General features: G+C 42.0%; 1 protein-coding gene across 1 annotated transcript in view; it reads left to right on the top strand.

Annotated features, from left to right (window-relative positions):
* The window catches only part of dnah12 (dynein, axonemal, heavy chain 12), a 182,417-nt gene that overhangs the window by 115,458 nt on the left and 51,622 nt on the right, over window positions 1–15,337 (top strand). The window contains exons 52-59 of the mRNA XM_028824412.2: window positions 505–594; window positions 807–947; window positions 1,050–1,291; window positions 3,739–3,886; window positions 7,843–7,988; window positions 11,613–11,827; window positions 12,258–12,450; window positions 13,089–13,281. Of these exons, the coding sequence (XP_028680245.1) occupies window positions 505–594; window positions 807–947; window positions 1,050–1,291; window positions 3,739–3,886; window positions 7,843–7,988; window positions 11,613–11,827; window positions 12,258–12,450; window positions 13,089–13,281 (1,368 nt within the window). The remainder of the gene's footprint in view (window positions 1–504; window positions 595–806; window positions 948–1,049; window positions 1,292–3,738; window positions 3,887–7,842; window positions 7,989–11,612; window positions 11,828–12,257; window positions 12,451–13,088; window positions 13,282–15,337) is intronic.

Below are 15,337 nucleotides of genomic sequence, written 5' to 3'. Positions count from 1 at the left end.
GAACATGAAGATGCAAAGTGGAAATGCGATTTAGTTTTCATTTTTGCAGCTTGGAGTTCAGGCTGAAAGTGAAATTGCAAATGGACTTTGTTTCTTTTTCATTTTTGCAGCATTTTTGTGTGCAGAATTTGAAAATGAAATTACAAAAGAGAGATTGCATTTTCATTTTATAATTTTCATTTTTACATAAATACCTCCCATATATATATGGAATATTAAATTTGTCAAAGGTACATGAAGGAGCAACAGCTACTGGTTATTACAACATTGTCATTAGAGGCTATAGAGATAGGCCCGAGATGGCCTACTAGACTTGTTCTTTTTGTTTAAAATTAAACAGCTACACCTGATCCATTTAAATGAATCTATTCATTATAAAGAAATAGACATCAAGACGTGGCACAAAGGAAGTGCTTAAAATGATCTCGGACATCCCCAGCTGTTAACAGGTGTAAATTTTAAAGATTAATGAATGACGTGAATTGTGTGTTATGCATTTCTAAGATTCTAGATTACTGGGGGCCAAGCAAGAAGCTGCTGGGAGATATGAATTTCCTGAAGGACCTGAAGGAGTACGACAAGAACAATATTTCCGTAAGTTAAATGACATTGCCTTTGTCTTTGACTACTCAAAATGTCATGCAAAACGAGGCCTCACCTTCCACACGTGTGATAAAATTTCATCTCTTTAACCTGTTGTCACACGTGGCCTCCCGCCACTCTGGCAAGGCATCACATGCTATCAGAGACATCAGAAGCATTTGAATGTCTCTGCCATACAATTTATAATCGCTTCTTCTCTGAAGGTACCCATAATGGTAAAGATCCGTGGGGAATACATCACCAATCCAGACTTTGACCCGGCAAAGGTGGCAAAGGCCTCTTCAGCAGCTGAGGGCTTGTGCACTTGGATTCTGGCCATGGAGAAATATGACAGGGTGGCAAAGGTATTTATTCTTCTTGTCCGTACAAACAGGTTTAAAATTCTCATTTAAACGTTTTCAGACCTTTTTTGTTTTTTTTTTTTTTTAATTTATGTCCCTAAATAGGAGGTCGCCCCGAAAAAAGCTCGACTGGATGAAGCTCAGCGCTCGTTGGCTGAGACCGAGGCCATCCTTACTCTGAAAAGGGCCGAATTAAAAGTGATCAAGGATCGACTGGCTGATTTGCAAAGGATCTTCAAAGAGAAATCGGATGAGAAGGCAAAACTGGAATATGAGGTTGACCAGTGTGGCAAGAAACTCGTGAGGGCAGAGAAGCTGATCGGTGGACTAGGAGGAGAAAAGACGAGGTGAGAATCGCTCTCGATGTCCTGCTTACTTCAGGAAAGAAAGGCGATTTTTAACAGTCATCTCACTGAGGCATCTCAAAGGAATACTCCACACAAAAATGTTGCTTTTTTACACGTTTCTTACCATATGTCGACGTACTGCCGGTAATGTGAACCAAACTCTTTCGCTCAAGCAGTTTTGCAGGCCGAATGGTGTGCATTATCAGGCCTGGTGCACTAAATTCCCAAAGCACTCCCACCCAGGACACCATATGCCATTTTCTAGTCCACAAAATGCATGTAGATTTGTTGGGGTCTCTCCCATGAAACCTTGAGAATTCTCCCGAGGGTAAAGAGCCGCTCCAGGCTAATGCAACCTCGGGTGTGCACTGGGGCGGTTTGCAGCCGTGTTATGAAATGGTCAGGATCAGCACCTCCAAGTCTGAGGTCATGGTGTGAAGTGTCATCTCCAGGTTGGGGAGAAGGTGCTGCCTCAAATGGAGGAGTTTAAGTATATGGGGGTCTAGTGAGGGAAGAAGGGAATAAGAGATGGACAGGCAGATCAGAGTGGCGTCAGCAATTACGAGAATGTCGTGTGGTCATTGTGGAAAGTGCTGTCATTTCTACACGATGTGAGTGAAATGTATGGAGATCCCCTTCAATGAAAGTCTGCAATGTGCACAGTAATCAACAAGGTATGCGTTGCTTGATTTATAATTTTAATCTGCGGAGTAGAGGGGTAAATCAAGGAAAAGCATGTTGTAACAAAGGCGCTATATTGCGCCCGACCCGGCATGTGTAAAAACACAAAAGGCTTTCATTTTTCTTCACCCGTGGGGCACGTCTCCCCCATAATCCCCACAGGCACAACACAGTCCAAAACAGCAACACGATTCTCCAACACAACACTCCCATCTGGCGCCACCACCACTCCTCCCGTCAAGCTTCGTCCTCCTCCTCTTGACTCTGGCCGTTGAGTGGTGGTTGCCATAGACATAGAATTACTAGACACTGCATAACCAGCAACATCGTACGTCAATGTCGCCGCCATATTGCAAGTGAAGTAATGGATAAAGATGCCTCACACATGTGCTGCTTGGGATTGTGCAAACCGCTGTACGCTCCAAACCAGATCCCGGGGCATTACATTTCATAGGTAAGGCTGAACAATTGTTTTGTTTATATTTGGCCATTAGAAAATCCCATTTTATAATCTTAACTTTAGCTACGCCAGGCTAAGATAGCAAAGCTATGCATTTAGGTGCTCAAGTGAGCCTCCAAACAACGTTTTGGATAAACGTATTTAGTCACTAACTATGTAGATTGTTGTTAGCTGTTAACATTTCTTAAACTCTGAAGGTTTCCCAAAGAAAACCACCTCAGGAAGCAGAGGGAGGTAGCCCTGAGAAAGCTGTCCTGTGATGTGTGCCGTGCTAGTTTGGTAACAGATGCTGTAGCGGCATCACATGATCAAAGCTACCACTCGCTCACATTAAAAAAAACAAAGGAGGTTTGATGATTCCTTCTGAGGGTGCAGTCAAGGTGGTCAAAGTAGCTGAGTGTGTTATCCAACAGTCGACATGAGGGCAAGCTGTCAGTGGATCTTTGATCAATCCGTTTGTTCGGGCTGAGATTGGTTCAGATGATGTGTTTTTTCTGAAGGAGCACATCGAGGAAACACAGTTTGAAATTGACGACCATCATTTTATGCTCATGTCTTTAGTTGTGTCTGTCTTCCACAAACTAAGGCTGCACCATATTGCCAGACTGAATACTCTCATATTACAGGATCTGAGTGAGCGAGAGGAGTGTAAGTCTGGAGGAGATCAGTGAGATAGGGGGGAGCTTTAAATGTTAAGAGCGGTATTTTGTATTGTATTCGGTAGTTAACAGGGAGCCAGTGAAGTTGAGAGAGAATCGGTGTAATGTGTTCAATGGATTTAGAACAGCAGGATATTATCCTAGCAGCAGAACTTTGTAGAAGTTGTAAGCGATGGAAATGTTTTTGTGGGAAAACTTTTGTGTGTGCAACACAGTGAATGCGGCGTCTATCTACGTATATATGTCTATAGTGGTTGCTGGCTCCTTTTATGGCCCACCCGGAAGTACTCCAGGTGCTTGATCACCTGTTTCCGGTTGCACTTACGGGTGAGGCTGAAGACGCGTCCAGCCAGGATCAGAGACCCATGCAGTGCCCCCTGGCAGCCACCCCAGATCCCAACAGGGCTGTGGAGAACTCCATCTCCCATGGAGTCCTGCGGGAAGCTGAGGCTGCCACCAAGCGTCCCGGGGGAGGTATTGAGCAGCCCATAGTTGCTCCCCTGGAACATACATCGAAGGGACGTCCCGGCCAGGTCCCATGCCTTTGTCCCAAACATTATGGAGGGCACTGTAAGTATGCCAGTTTTGCTTGCCACTGTAGTTATTATAAAGTTACATTTTATTTATTTCTTTTTTTTTCTTTGCAGATGGTCAAAAGCTGCAGAAGACCTTCAGGGCACCTATGATAACCTGACTGGCGACGTGTTGATATCAGCGGGCGTCATAGCCTACCTTGGGGCTTTCACTGCAGCCTTTCGTCAGGAGTGCACCAAGTCCTGGACCGACCTTTGCAAGGTGAGTTAATGTCAGAAGATGAAACCACTAGATCTTCATAAATGTCAAATATTTTTGGTCAGCTGATCTAATCCAACTGCGGTGGGTTGGCACCCTGCCTGGGATTGGTTCCTGCCTTGTGCCCTGTGTTGGCTGGGATTGGCTCCAGCAGACCCCCATGACCCTGTGTTTGGATTCAGTGTGTTGGAAAATGGATGGATGGATGATCTAATACATAAGCTGACAGAACTACACCTTCAGACCCCCTTTCACACACAGCTTGCCCAGTGGCGTTCACGGCAGGCAGTGTGGCGCAGTGATTAAGGCTTTGGATTTCGAACCCACAACATCAGGGTTTGAAATCCCATCACTGCCCCTGTGTGACCCTGAGCAAGTCGCTTCACCTGCGTGTGCTCCAACTGGAAAAACAAAAAGAAACGTAACCAAGTGTATCTCAACTTGTTGGCATCTGCCAAAGAAATACATGTAAAATGCTCAGGTTTGTCTTAGGGAAGGGGGGGAAATGTGAGATTCCCAGTTCACCCACTGACGGGTATGAGCACATCATAGCTAGACTTATACACATTAGGTCAAACTAAAATGAAAGAATGGCAAAAAATCATAAGTACTGACCCCTCTCTCAATTAATGGGATATTAAACTAAAACCCATCGTAATAGAGCGGTGTGTGGCGCACACTGCAGTTCAGCTCCCGTGCAGAGTTTGCATGGTGTCCTGTTTTGTTGAAACGGGACAAGTTTTAGAGACAAGCAGACAGATTGACGTGAATTTCAACTTGTCCTGGTGTCAGAGTGCGTCAGTTTTGCTGTGTATCCTACAGGGGGCACATTCACCCTGAGGATCTGCAGCTCATGCTTTAAACCTGTGCATATCCCTTGGGATTAATTATCTATCTATCTATCTATCTATCTATCTATCTATCTATCTATCTATCTATCTATCTATCTATCTATCTATCTATCTATCTATCTATCTATCTATCTATCTATCTATCTATCTATCTATCTATCTATCTATCTATCTATCTATCTCCCACCCCAGTAACCACAAGACAAAGGAAATATGGGATTAAAGAACGGATATATTCAACATGCATTAAAAATGCAGCTTTCACTCCTAACGTACAGTCCGTTCAGAAAGTGTTCAGACCCCTTAACGTTCTGAACACTTTATTCTGTTGTAGATTTTATTTTAAGTGGATAATTATGCTATTTCTGCCCATCCATCTACACTCAATAACCCATAACCTAACTCTTTCCCTTCCTCTTCTCCCATTATCTTTGAACCCACTTGTTCTCCTTCGCCTTCTTCACCCGGCAGTAGCATCACTTCCACCGATACCTGGCTGCACGGTCGTTGGTAACCTGGGTCTCAACCGATCCGGTATGGACATTCTGTTTCTCATCTGCATGTTTGATTTGGCACCGATTTTATGGCGGATGCCCTTCCTGATGCAACCCTCCCCAATATACCAAGGCTTGGGACCGGAACGAAGACTGCACTGTCTTGTGGGACACTCACTCATGCATGGGCAATTATGCATCCCCTAATAACATAAAAGGCTCGTGTTTTGGAAAATGAAAAGAAATCTGATTTTAAAAAAATGCAACTTGAGGAAGAGAAAACATTATTAACTGTAATGATTATATTTAATTACCTCATACATACCAAGGACTGTATTTTGTATTAATCATGCTGCAGAGAGCTATATGATTTTTTGTACTTCTATATGAATTTGTTCTTCATTTAGGTAGAAAAAGAATTAAGCTTGTGCACAGAATATGAGACTGGTTTGCATTCTTTAATGAGAAAATGCTGACCTCTTGATACTAACAGAACACCCTGTGATATTATAAATCAATGTGATAGGCTCAAATAAGTTTAAGCAGGAATTTAGAAACTATTTCTTAAAACTGTGAGTGCTCTGATAACCTCTTTATCTGAAAGAAGCAATGTACACATTCCAATTCAGGGAGTAGTAAGCTATTATAATTTATGTATAACCTCAAAATGAACTGCCATGTATATTTTTTTAATACATGAAGAAGGTATATAGAGAGAGGTCCCACGTTAGGCCGGAATTATACTTCACGCGACGTGACGCAGGCTGCAGCGGACGCTCCTGCTATACAAGCGTTGAAGTGTTTATTCTTGCGCGTGTACTTTACGTAAATCTGGAGGAATCCGCCAGGTGGCAGTGCGAGATATTATCATGCTGAGAACATGTTCGGCTTCTCTGTGTTGTGAGTTGCCTAGAACACCCATTAAATTCTGATGACACCTTACCGCAATATCTATCTATCTATCTATCTATCTATCTATCTATCTATCTATCTATCTATCTATCTATCTATCTATCTATCTATCTATCTATCTATCTATCTATCTATCTATCTATCTATCTATCTATCTATCTATCTATCTATCTATCTATCTATCTATCTATCTATCTATCTATCTATCTATCTATCTATCTATCTATCTATCTATCTATCTATATCTCTGAACAGGATGTTTAATGATTAAATCCATCAATTCAGGGATGTGTCCATTCCAGCAAGCATTGGGCACGAGTGAGAAACAATCACTGGACGAGGCCTCAGGTCATTGCAAGGAGAATACAAGCACACACGTACACTGGCGTCATTTTAGCGGCACCAAATCCTCAAATCTGCATATATTTGGAAGGAAACTGGAGCACACTGAGGAAACCCAGCAGGAAAACATGTAAACTCCAGGCAAGGAATATCAGCGACGTGACTCCCTGCAAGACAGCAGCGCTAACGCTCCGCCACTGTGTCACCCCATGTGTGTAATTATAATAAAAATAATTCTTTGCATTTATATAGAGCTTTTCTCACTACTCAAAGCGCTCAGCAATTGCAGGTTAAGGGCCTTGCTGAAGTGCCCAACAGAGCAGAGTCCCTTTTGGCATTTAGAGGATTCGAACCGGCAACCTTCCGATTGCCAGTGCATATCCCTAGCCTCGGAGCCACCACTCCGTCCTATTAACATTATTCATTATTTAAATGAAATTACTGATTTATCTGTAAAATGTAATATACATATTTTAATGCTTTTCATCATGAAAGTGATATCAAGTATAAATCTAAGGATTCTAAATGTGCAGAGAGTTGGAATATCATACATTTAATGTGCGCGGAGTGACGATCTATTGCTGGCGATTCGCTGCTGTCAGGAGCAGAGGAAGCCCTAGAAAAAAAAAAAAGAGCACAGAAGACGGTATGTGAAAATTTTAAAACGTATCGTGTCATTACGATTGGGAATATGCAACGCTTGAATATAAAAGCACCATGAATACATCTGTATGTCGGCATTTTGCTTCACCACATCGAACCATTTATCAAATATCGAAGCGCGCACACCGATCTCGTAGGATCCGCAAAGCGGCTTTCTGTCACATGTAGATAGTAAACAGAGACTCTGACGTCACATTCCAACTTTTAGCACACTGCGCCCCCCTGACTTTTTGCTGGTACTGCAACTCGCGCACACGACACGTTAATTTCTGAGGACCTGCTCAGAGGACGCATCAAATGAACGCTCAGAACGCGTGGCGGCCATGATGCAGGCGCGTACGCATTCTGAGCGTGAAGTATAAATGAGCCCTTAGACTGCAGACTGTTTGTTTTGACCAGCCAGTGGCACTAAGCTGTGGTGCTCCAGTCTCTTTCGGACGCATAGGGGTGCAGCAGTCTCCTGTCACCAAGAATAAAGGATAACGAATAAAGAAATTGCTTTTTATTTAAATTGAGTGTTTGTTTTCCCGTTGATTTCAACGTCAGCGTCCACAAACTCCATGCAGAATATGAGGCAGCTGCGCTAACCACTGCGTCACAGTGCCATTTTGTTTTATTGTATTGCACAGTACTTTTATATTTTTTTTGCTGTATTATCTCATTTTCTTCTTGATCTCTTTGTTTTTTTATTCTTCAGTCTAAAAAAATTCCATCTTCTGATGACTTTTCTCTGAGTAAGATTCTTGGGGATCCAATTATGATTCGAGCCTGGAACATCGCTGGACTTCCAACAGACAACTTCTCCATTGACAACGGGGTGATCGTGAGCAACTCGCGGCGCTGGTCAGTGAAGGACGGAGCCTTCCTTTTTTATCTCTGCCTTATAATCAGTCTGGTCTCTCTAGCAATTTTCGGTTTCTTGTTTCAGTACAACGTTTTAGGTCCAAGGCTTTCTGCTGCTGAATCCCTTTGACCATTTAAATCCATGGCTTTCCCACGTGACTCTCTAATCGGACACTTTTTGGATCAGTTATGTGCATCTGGCTAGCCAAGTTGCAGCTCTCCCATTTCATCCAGTCAGACGACTTTAAGTGACTACAGAGGCTTCTATTCAGTGTCTGAGCTTCTAGAACACTCTTTAAAATTTTGAAAATTATTGTATGGTGTGTTGGCAGGTATAGCCCTTTTAACTACTTGTGTCACATGGAAACAGTCAGTCAGTCGTTTTCTAAGCCGCTTAGTCCTGAACAGGGTCGCGTGGGTCTGCTGGAGACTATCCCAGCTAGCATAGGGCCTAAGGCAGGATCTCGATAGGGCGCCAGTCCATCGTAGGGCCATAAGTTCTGATATTTAGCTGGTGGCCTCAGAGCTCATCAGTGTTGCACATTAATAACTTAACATTGCAGAAGAGATTCATTGACCAATACTAGCTGCTTCATCATTGCAGAAATGACAGACGTTTCAGTAGACTCCACTAAAGAAGTGCTTATGCTAGAGCAATGGAAGAAGATCCCCTGGAAAAATCCTGCATAGGTTCTGAGACCCCATTCCATGAAAGCTGGGTGTTTGGTATGACCCTGTTTTATCATGGTGGGGTCTCAAGGTGACCCTATTCACCCCTTCATAGCCTTTGTCAGAATGCCCCAAATCCCACGCTCTTACCACACTGTCAGGGTTGACCGTTATTGCTGTTCAATATTTCCTCCTTTCTTTTATATCTATAACCCCAGGCAGTTAGTTAAAGTACCAGAGCACGAAGATAAAAAGTTAGACTATTTATTTGTATATTATAGATAATATGCCTGAAATCGTAAAATAAGTGTGACAAAAATACCATCACAACCTAAGTAGCAGTTCATCCTGCATCCATTTGCTTACTACAAGGTGGCTCTCCACCTTAGTATGGTCCAGAGTGGTTTAGCATGGTCCGTGAACGTGTAAATCTCAACAAGAGACAGTGACAAAGAATATTATTTATAGGATCAGGAGATCAAACGTAGTCCAAGATCCAAGCAGGGGTCTTTACCAAAAAACAACAAACTGATCTTTCGCCAAGCCAGAGAAGTAAGACAAAAGTCAAAAACCATTCCACGTAAAGAAAGCCAGAATGCCGAGTGTAGAAAGGCACAATGAATTGCACGTAAAGTATTTTTATCTAAACACTGATGAGTTAGAATCGCAAGAAACGGAACTTATAGGTGGCGCTGATGACAATGTGCGTGCGTCTCACACTCCTGCAAGGCAATGGCTGACCCTCCTGCCACAAAATAGCCGTGCCAATAATGGCATTGCTGGGACATAATAATATTTAGTTTTCGAAGGAAGGCAGACAGAGTGAAACTAATGTGATAATCTGATTCTATGGGTCTAAAAAAACAGTTTAGTTGTATATATCTCAAAATTATGCAAAGACAAAAGGTACAAAATTTGAATAATGTGCTTATTGTTGCACAAACTGACAGCATGACCTGCGCTTCCCCATGGATAGAAAATGGCATAGAGAGACTCTGTATTAGCCTTCATTGAAAGGAATCCCGAGGGTCATTTCATACTTTACGCTCAGAACACGTATGCGCAACACATCATGACTGACATGCGTTTTCAACCTTCTTTTGACACGTCCTCAGAAATTAACTCAGAAGTATGCACGACTTGCAGTACCAGCAAAAATATGGTTGGCGGGTGTATGCAAGTTTTGGTACATGACGTCAGCATCTTCGTTTGGTATCAACATGTGACAGCAGGCTTGTAGCTCCAACAGATCAACGTGCGTGCCTCGATGTTTGAGGAATGGTTTGATGTGTTGAAGCAAATAGTCAGACGTAAAGGTCAGCGTGGTGATTTTCTTCATCCAATTTCTCACATAGGCAATACAAGCGATATATTTAAAGGTATCGCATTGTTTTCTCTTGGTAGAGTATTATATTCCTCTGCTTTCCCCTTCTGTATTATTAATTTGTAGCCTTTGCAGAATGCCTCAAATCTCACAGACTTAGCACTGTTTATAAGGTATTGAACTTTATAACTTCTCCCCACCTTCCCTTCTACATCTATAACCTCAGGCAATTAGGTGTAGTAAAAGACAAGCAGGAGTTAAGTTACAATTTAAACAATGTATTATTGATGATAATATTCATAAATGATGACAACTAGGGGGCTCTGCCCCCTGCTCGCTTCGCTCGCCCACCCCTGGTTTTGGTTTACTGGATGTACAATTTAAAGAGATTGTTATTTTCATGGGAATTGTTACATATGCATTATTTTAACTTTTACTTTAAAACTTTTGTAAAAACAATACTGTATACTCATCCTTTATTTCTGGCCCCTGGTGTGGTTAAATCTCTTTCTCGTGGGATGTAAAACGCTGCTCGTGTTGTGAAGAGCGGGGGCTGAACGCACACTTAGGAGATGCGGACAGATCAGCTGCTGTCTTGCTGCTGCTGCTGGCGAGCTGCGCGTTGTGCTTGTCGCGCTGTGCATGGATCATTTAAAAGCCTGTACAGCAGCTGTCCTTTTGCCGCTTTGCGTCTCTGCCGCTCACATTGTGAAGTGGGGGATGGGGGGGTTGGAGTAATGCATGCTAAAGAGGAGTGGTTGGATCATCTGCTGGCGAGCTGCATATTCTGCTTATCGTGCTGCACGTCGATCATTTAAAAGCCTGTACAGTAGCTGTCCTTTTGCCACTTCGCGTCTCTGCCGCTTGTGTTGTGAAGGGGGAGGTGGTCATTTGGCTGAATGCGTGCTGAGGAGTAGCAGTCGGGTCATCTGTTGGCTTGCTGCTGCTGGTGAGCTGCCTGTTCTGCTTGTTGCTTCTCGTTGTTTTAAGAGCTGGGAGCACATGAAGTGTGTCTGCCAAAAGCATTCCAGCAACTGCCAGGTTAGATGACCGTGAACTTGTTTTAAATGTTGTCTCACTGCCTTGTCTCACGTGACATTAAATTGTCTCTCGCGGGGCGTCAAATTGTCTTCCAAGAAGATCACGTCTCGTCTCCCTAGTCTCCCTTCCAAGACTTTTTTTTTTATAGAGATAAGCAAAGTACATTTGAATACTGGCAACCATACAACCTGATAAATGCTGATCTGGAGTTTCAGGCGGCACACAGACTAGTAGGGTCATAAATGTGCCAGAGCAATGACTAGTTATACAAATCCTCCCTTTAAAAATTAGATTTTAACTTCCCTGCTTGTTTAAACATTTATATTGTTAGATATGTGGTGAGAAGTCAAGCAAAATGACACATTTTATTGGCTAACTTAAAAGATTACAATATGCAGGCTTTCGAGGTAACTCAGGCCCCTTCTTCAGGCAAGATGTCAATTGTTAGATGTTAAGAATCACAAAATATTTTCAAACTGTATGCCAGATATTATTCTCCATTACAATACTGATAGAGAATATTTGTAAATATCGGACCAAAAAAAAACCAGGATTCACCCTTTAAAGACCCCTTTACATCTCATCACCAGGCCTTTAATGATCGACCCTCAAGGGCAAGCCAACAAATGGGTGAAGAATTCAGAGAAGGAGAAAAACCTGAGCGTCATCAAGCTGACGGATGCCGACTACATGCGTATCCTCGAGAACTGCGTCCAGTTTGGCACTCCTCTTCTTCTGGAAAATGTCGGCGAAGAACTTGACCCTTCCTTAGAGACCCTGTTGCTGAAACAGACGTTTAAGCAAGGTGAGGTAGTGGAGCAAAATGAATCTGCACGTAAATTGTGAAAAAAAATAAGTTAAAGAGAAACGAACAGACAACTGTAACGTGTAACAAGTGCTCTTCATCTTTTCAAATTGCATCCGTGCGTAGATGAAGGTAGGTGGGCGTTGGGAGGGATTGCTGCTGCATCTGCTCGTGAAGTCCTTGCTGCTTTTGTTTAATTTCAACTGATTTTATGATTTTGACTTTCAGTATTTTCTGCATTTCTGTTAGAGAGATGGTCAAAGTTCTCATCACTAGTAACTTCTCATTTGGCTTGCTATTTCGCTGTGCTGCTTGTAGTTTAGTTGTAATAATTATTTGCGTTTAAGCCGCCTCGACTTTGTGACTTTTTTGCCATTTGGTGTAATTCTTTTTTTTTTCTAGCATTTTGTATTTTATTTTCTGACTGCAGGTGGTGTAGACTGCATCAGGCTGGGAGAAAGTGTTATCGAGTATTCTCCCGATTTCCGCTTTTATATTACAACCAAGCTGAGAAATCCACATTATTTACCAGAATTAGCCACAAAAGTGTCCCTGCTCAACTTCATGATCACACCTGAAGGTTTGGAGGACCAACTGCTAGGCATTGTCGTTGCAAAGGAGAGGTAAGAGCAAGGGTTCCATGTACACCTTCATCAGCGCCCACTAAACTTTCATGATGCTTTGCTTCTTGTTGTTTTTTTTGTTTTTTTAAGTTCAGAAATTAATTTTCTTAGCCAAAGGGTGGACTCTAGACCTCTTTAGTAGCAGCCATGTCACCTACACTTCAGATCAGGTCATCCACCTGAAGCTGATCGTGTTTAGGAGGGAGACCATCTAGGAAAAAGCTTGCCTTGCTACTGGAAGAGGTGTGGGTGAGGCCAGCAGGGGGCACTTACCCTGGACTCTGTGTGTGTGGACCCCAATACCCCAGTGAAGTGATGGGAACCTGTGCTGTAAAAATGGTGCCTTCCTTCAGATGAGAAATAAAACCGAGGTCCTGACTCTCTGTGGTCATAAAACATCCCATTCATAAAAAAGCAGGGTGTATCCCAATGTCCAGGCTAAATTGCCCACCATGGCCTAGTCATTCTGGCCCCCTAATCATCCCTTGTCTCTTTCCCCTGTATTGTTTGCTCACTGCATATTTGCAGACAAAGATTGCTGTGTGTTTTGTTTTCTAGACAGAAGATCTCTTAGTCAAATTTGGAGATGGAATAAGCGAGAAGTCAAATGACTGCTTTTCTTTCCATGCCCTGCATAGGCCCGAACTGGAAGATGAAAGAAACGCCCTGATATTACAGTCTGCTGCTAACAAGAAACAACTGAAGGAGATAGAAGACAAAATCCTGGAGACTCTACAGTCATCAGAAGGCAACATTTTGGAGGACGAGACTGCCATCAAGATCTTGGATGAAGCTAAAGTCATGTCGAATGAGATCAGCAAAAAGCAACAGGTTAGTGTCGTTAGGAAAAATACATCTGTTCTCAGGCCCGTACAAGAAGAGTGTTAACTTTAAGTCCTTCATCATTATTCTTTAATTGTTTGGTTTTTTTTTTTGATAAACTTTATTAATTCCAAGGGTAGTACTGGGCACTAAAGTGTGGTGGGGTTCATGGCTAGTGACTCCTTCAGAATGAAATTTACAAAATATGAACCCAAAAGAGTATCATTTTCACTATTCAACTGGCCACATACACATTAACTCCTGGTTATGTTTCATATTTCATCAGCTTTCTTTACACACACACAGGTAAGGCGCATATATGCCTGAGAAAGAACGTTAACGTTTTTAGCGGCGAGAGAGCGTATTTGCTCGGCACCCTCCGTGTGTTCTAAATTTGCCACTCCAATTCCACAATTCATACTCATTCAATACAAATGAAAGTATAGAGTGGTGTACACAAAAACGGATTTCAATTTTGACCTTAATTGAAAAATTTAGTTGTTTTTAAAAGCTTTTTAATTCTGATGCTTTAATCAATTTTAATACAGACTGTTCAACAAAAGGATAACAAAAAAAACACAAAAGAATAAATTTAATTTTTAAATATTGGATTTTTTTTTCTTAGTCTGATCCCATTTTTCTATAAAATTGAAAACCGTTTATGGTCTTTACCTTCATTTGTAAATGAAGTCCATGCACCTATCCTTCTCCACGAAAATCTCCCGTCACTTTCTTCTAAAAGTCCCTTCTAATTTTCCTTTAGTTTTAAAAAATCTTAGTCTTCTATTTTGGCAGTCAGTCGGAAGAGAAAATAAAAATAAACGGAGCGCTGCAGTGCACTTGACTTTCTGATCTCGCTAACCTGTTGGCACTGAGAGCCTCTGCGTAGAAGAACAGCAGCAATGAGCACCTGTTGGGCCCCCTTCAGGGTGTCATGGTACTGTCTGCCTCATCTTATGCCTTTTCGCTGCGGGTTTTATGTTCAATCAGCAAGACTAAATATGTCACACACACTCATTAAAGATATTAGAAAGTCAGGGTGTATACTAAACGTGTCTGCAAACATTATATTGGCGACATACAGACAGAGAGAGACAGCAGCAGGCACACGCCAACTGCATGCATCAGCCCCGTGTGTGAGGGAGAGCGCAGTCCGAGGGGTGGTGAGGCTCGTCGCTGCTGCACCTCACGTTTCTCCCCTGTATTTGAACAGGAGATGCGCCAATTCAGCAATTTTGACTATAAAAATGATCAAAGTTATTGGAATCATACAGAAAACAAATTTATAGCACAGACCAGTGGATACATTTACTTTATGTTATCATTATTCGTTTTTTTTTTATTTTTCATGATGCCTCACCTGCCTCCCCTGACCGCATGTCCCTGGTACTAGGGTGTTGTACCGTGTTAGCCATTATGAATGTAGTGAAAAGTCAAGCAAAATTACACCTTTTATTGGCTAACTAAAAAGATTACAATATGGAAGCTTTCGAGGCAACTCAGGCTTACATCTTGCCTGAAGAAGGGGAACATATCTCACACCCTCATACACCTTTATTGTAAGAGCATCCCTTATCTAACGATGGAGCGTTTGATCAGAAGAAAATATGATAGCTGGTTTTAAATTAAACGTCATTGAAGTAGCGAAAGAAATTGGTAACTGTGCTGCTGCAACAAAATTCAATGCGTCTGTGAAACTGATGTGAGATTGGAGGAGACAAGAAAATGCAAAAAAAATAAAATTAAGTGTCGTATTTTTGAATGGGCGTATAAGTCGGGTTTGATTTTATGATTGATTTTTCGGGTTTCAAGACCCAACTTATACGTGAGTAGATACGGTAACTAAGTACTGGGGTGTTGTACTGTCTTAGCCATTATGAATGTAGTCAAAAGTCAAGCAAAATGACACTTTTTTATTGGCTAACTAAAAAGATTACATCTTGCCTGAAGAAGGGGCCTGAGTTGCCTCAAAAGCTTGCATATTGTAATCTTTTTAGTTAACCAATAAAAGGTCATTTTGCTTGACTTCTCACTTAATCCCAAGTAGCAATTCAGATGCATATAG

This window comes from Erpetoichthys calabaricus, chromosome 18, assembly GCF_900747795.2.
Source record: "Erpetoichthys calabaricus chromosome 18, fErpCal1.3, whole genome shotgun sequence".
In the NCBI taxonomy this organism is placed as follows: domain Eukaryota; kingdom Metazoa; phylum Chordata; class Cladistia; order Polypteriformes; family Polypteridae; genus Erpetoichthys; species Erpetoichthys calabaricus.
Note: the sequence above shows the minus strand (reverse complement) of the source record. Positions and strands in the feature narration are given on the sequence as shown.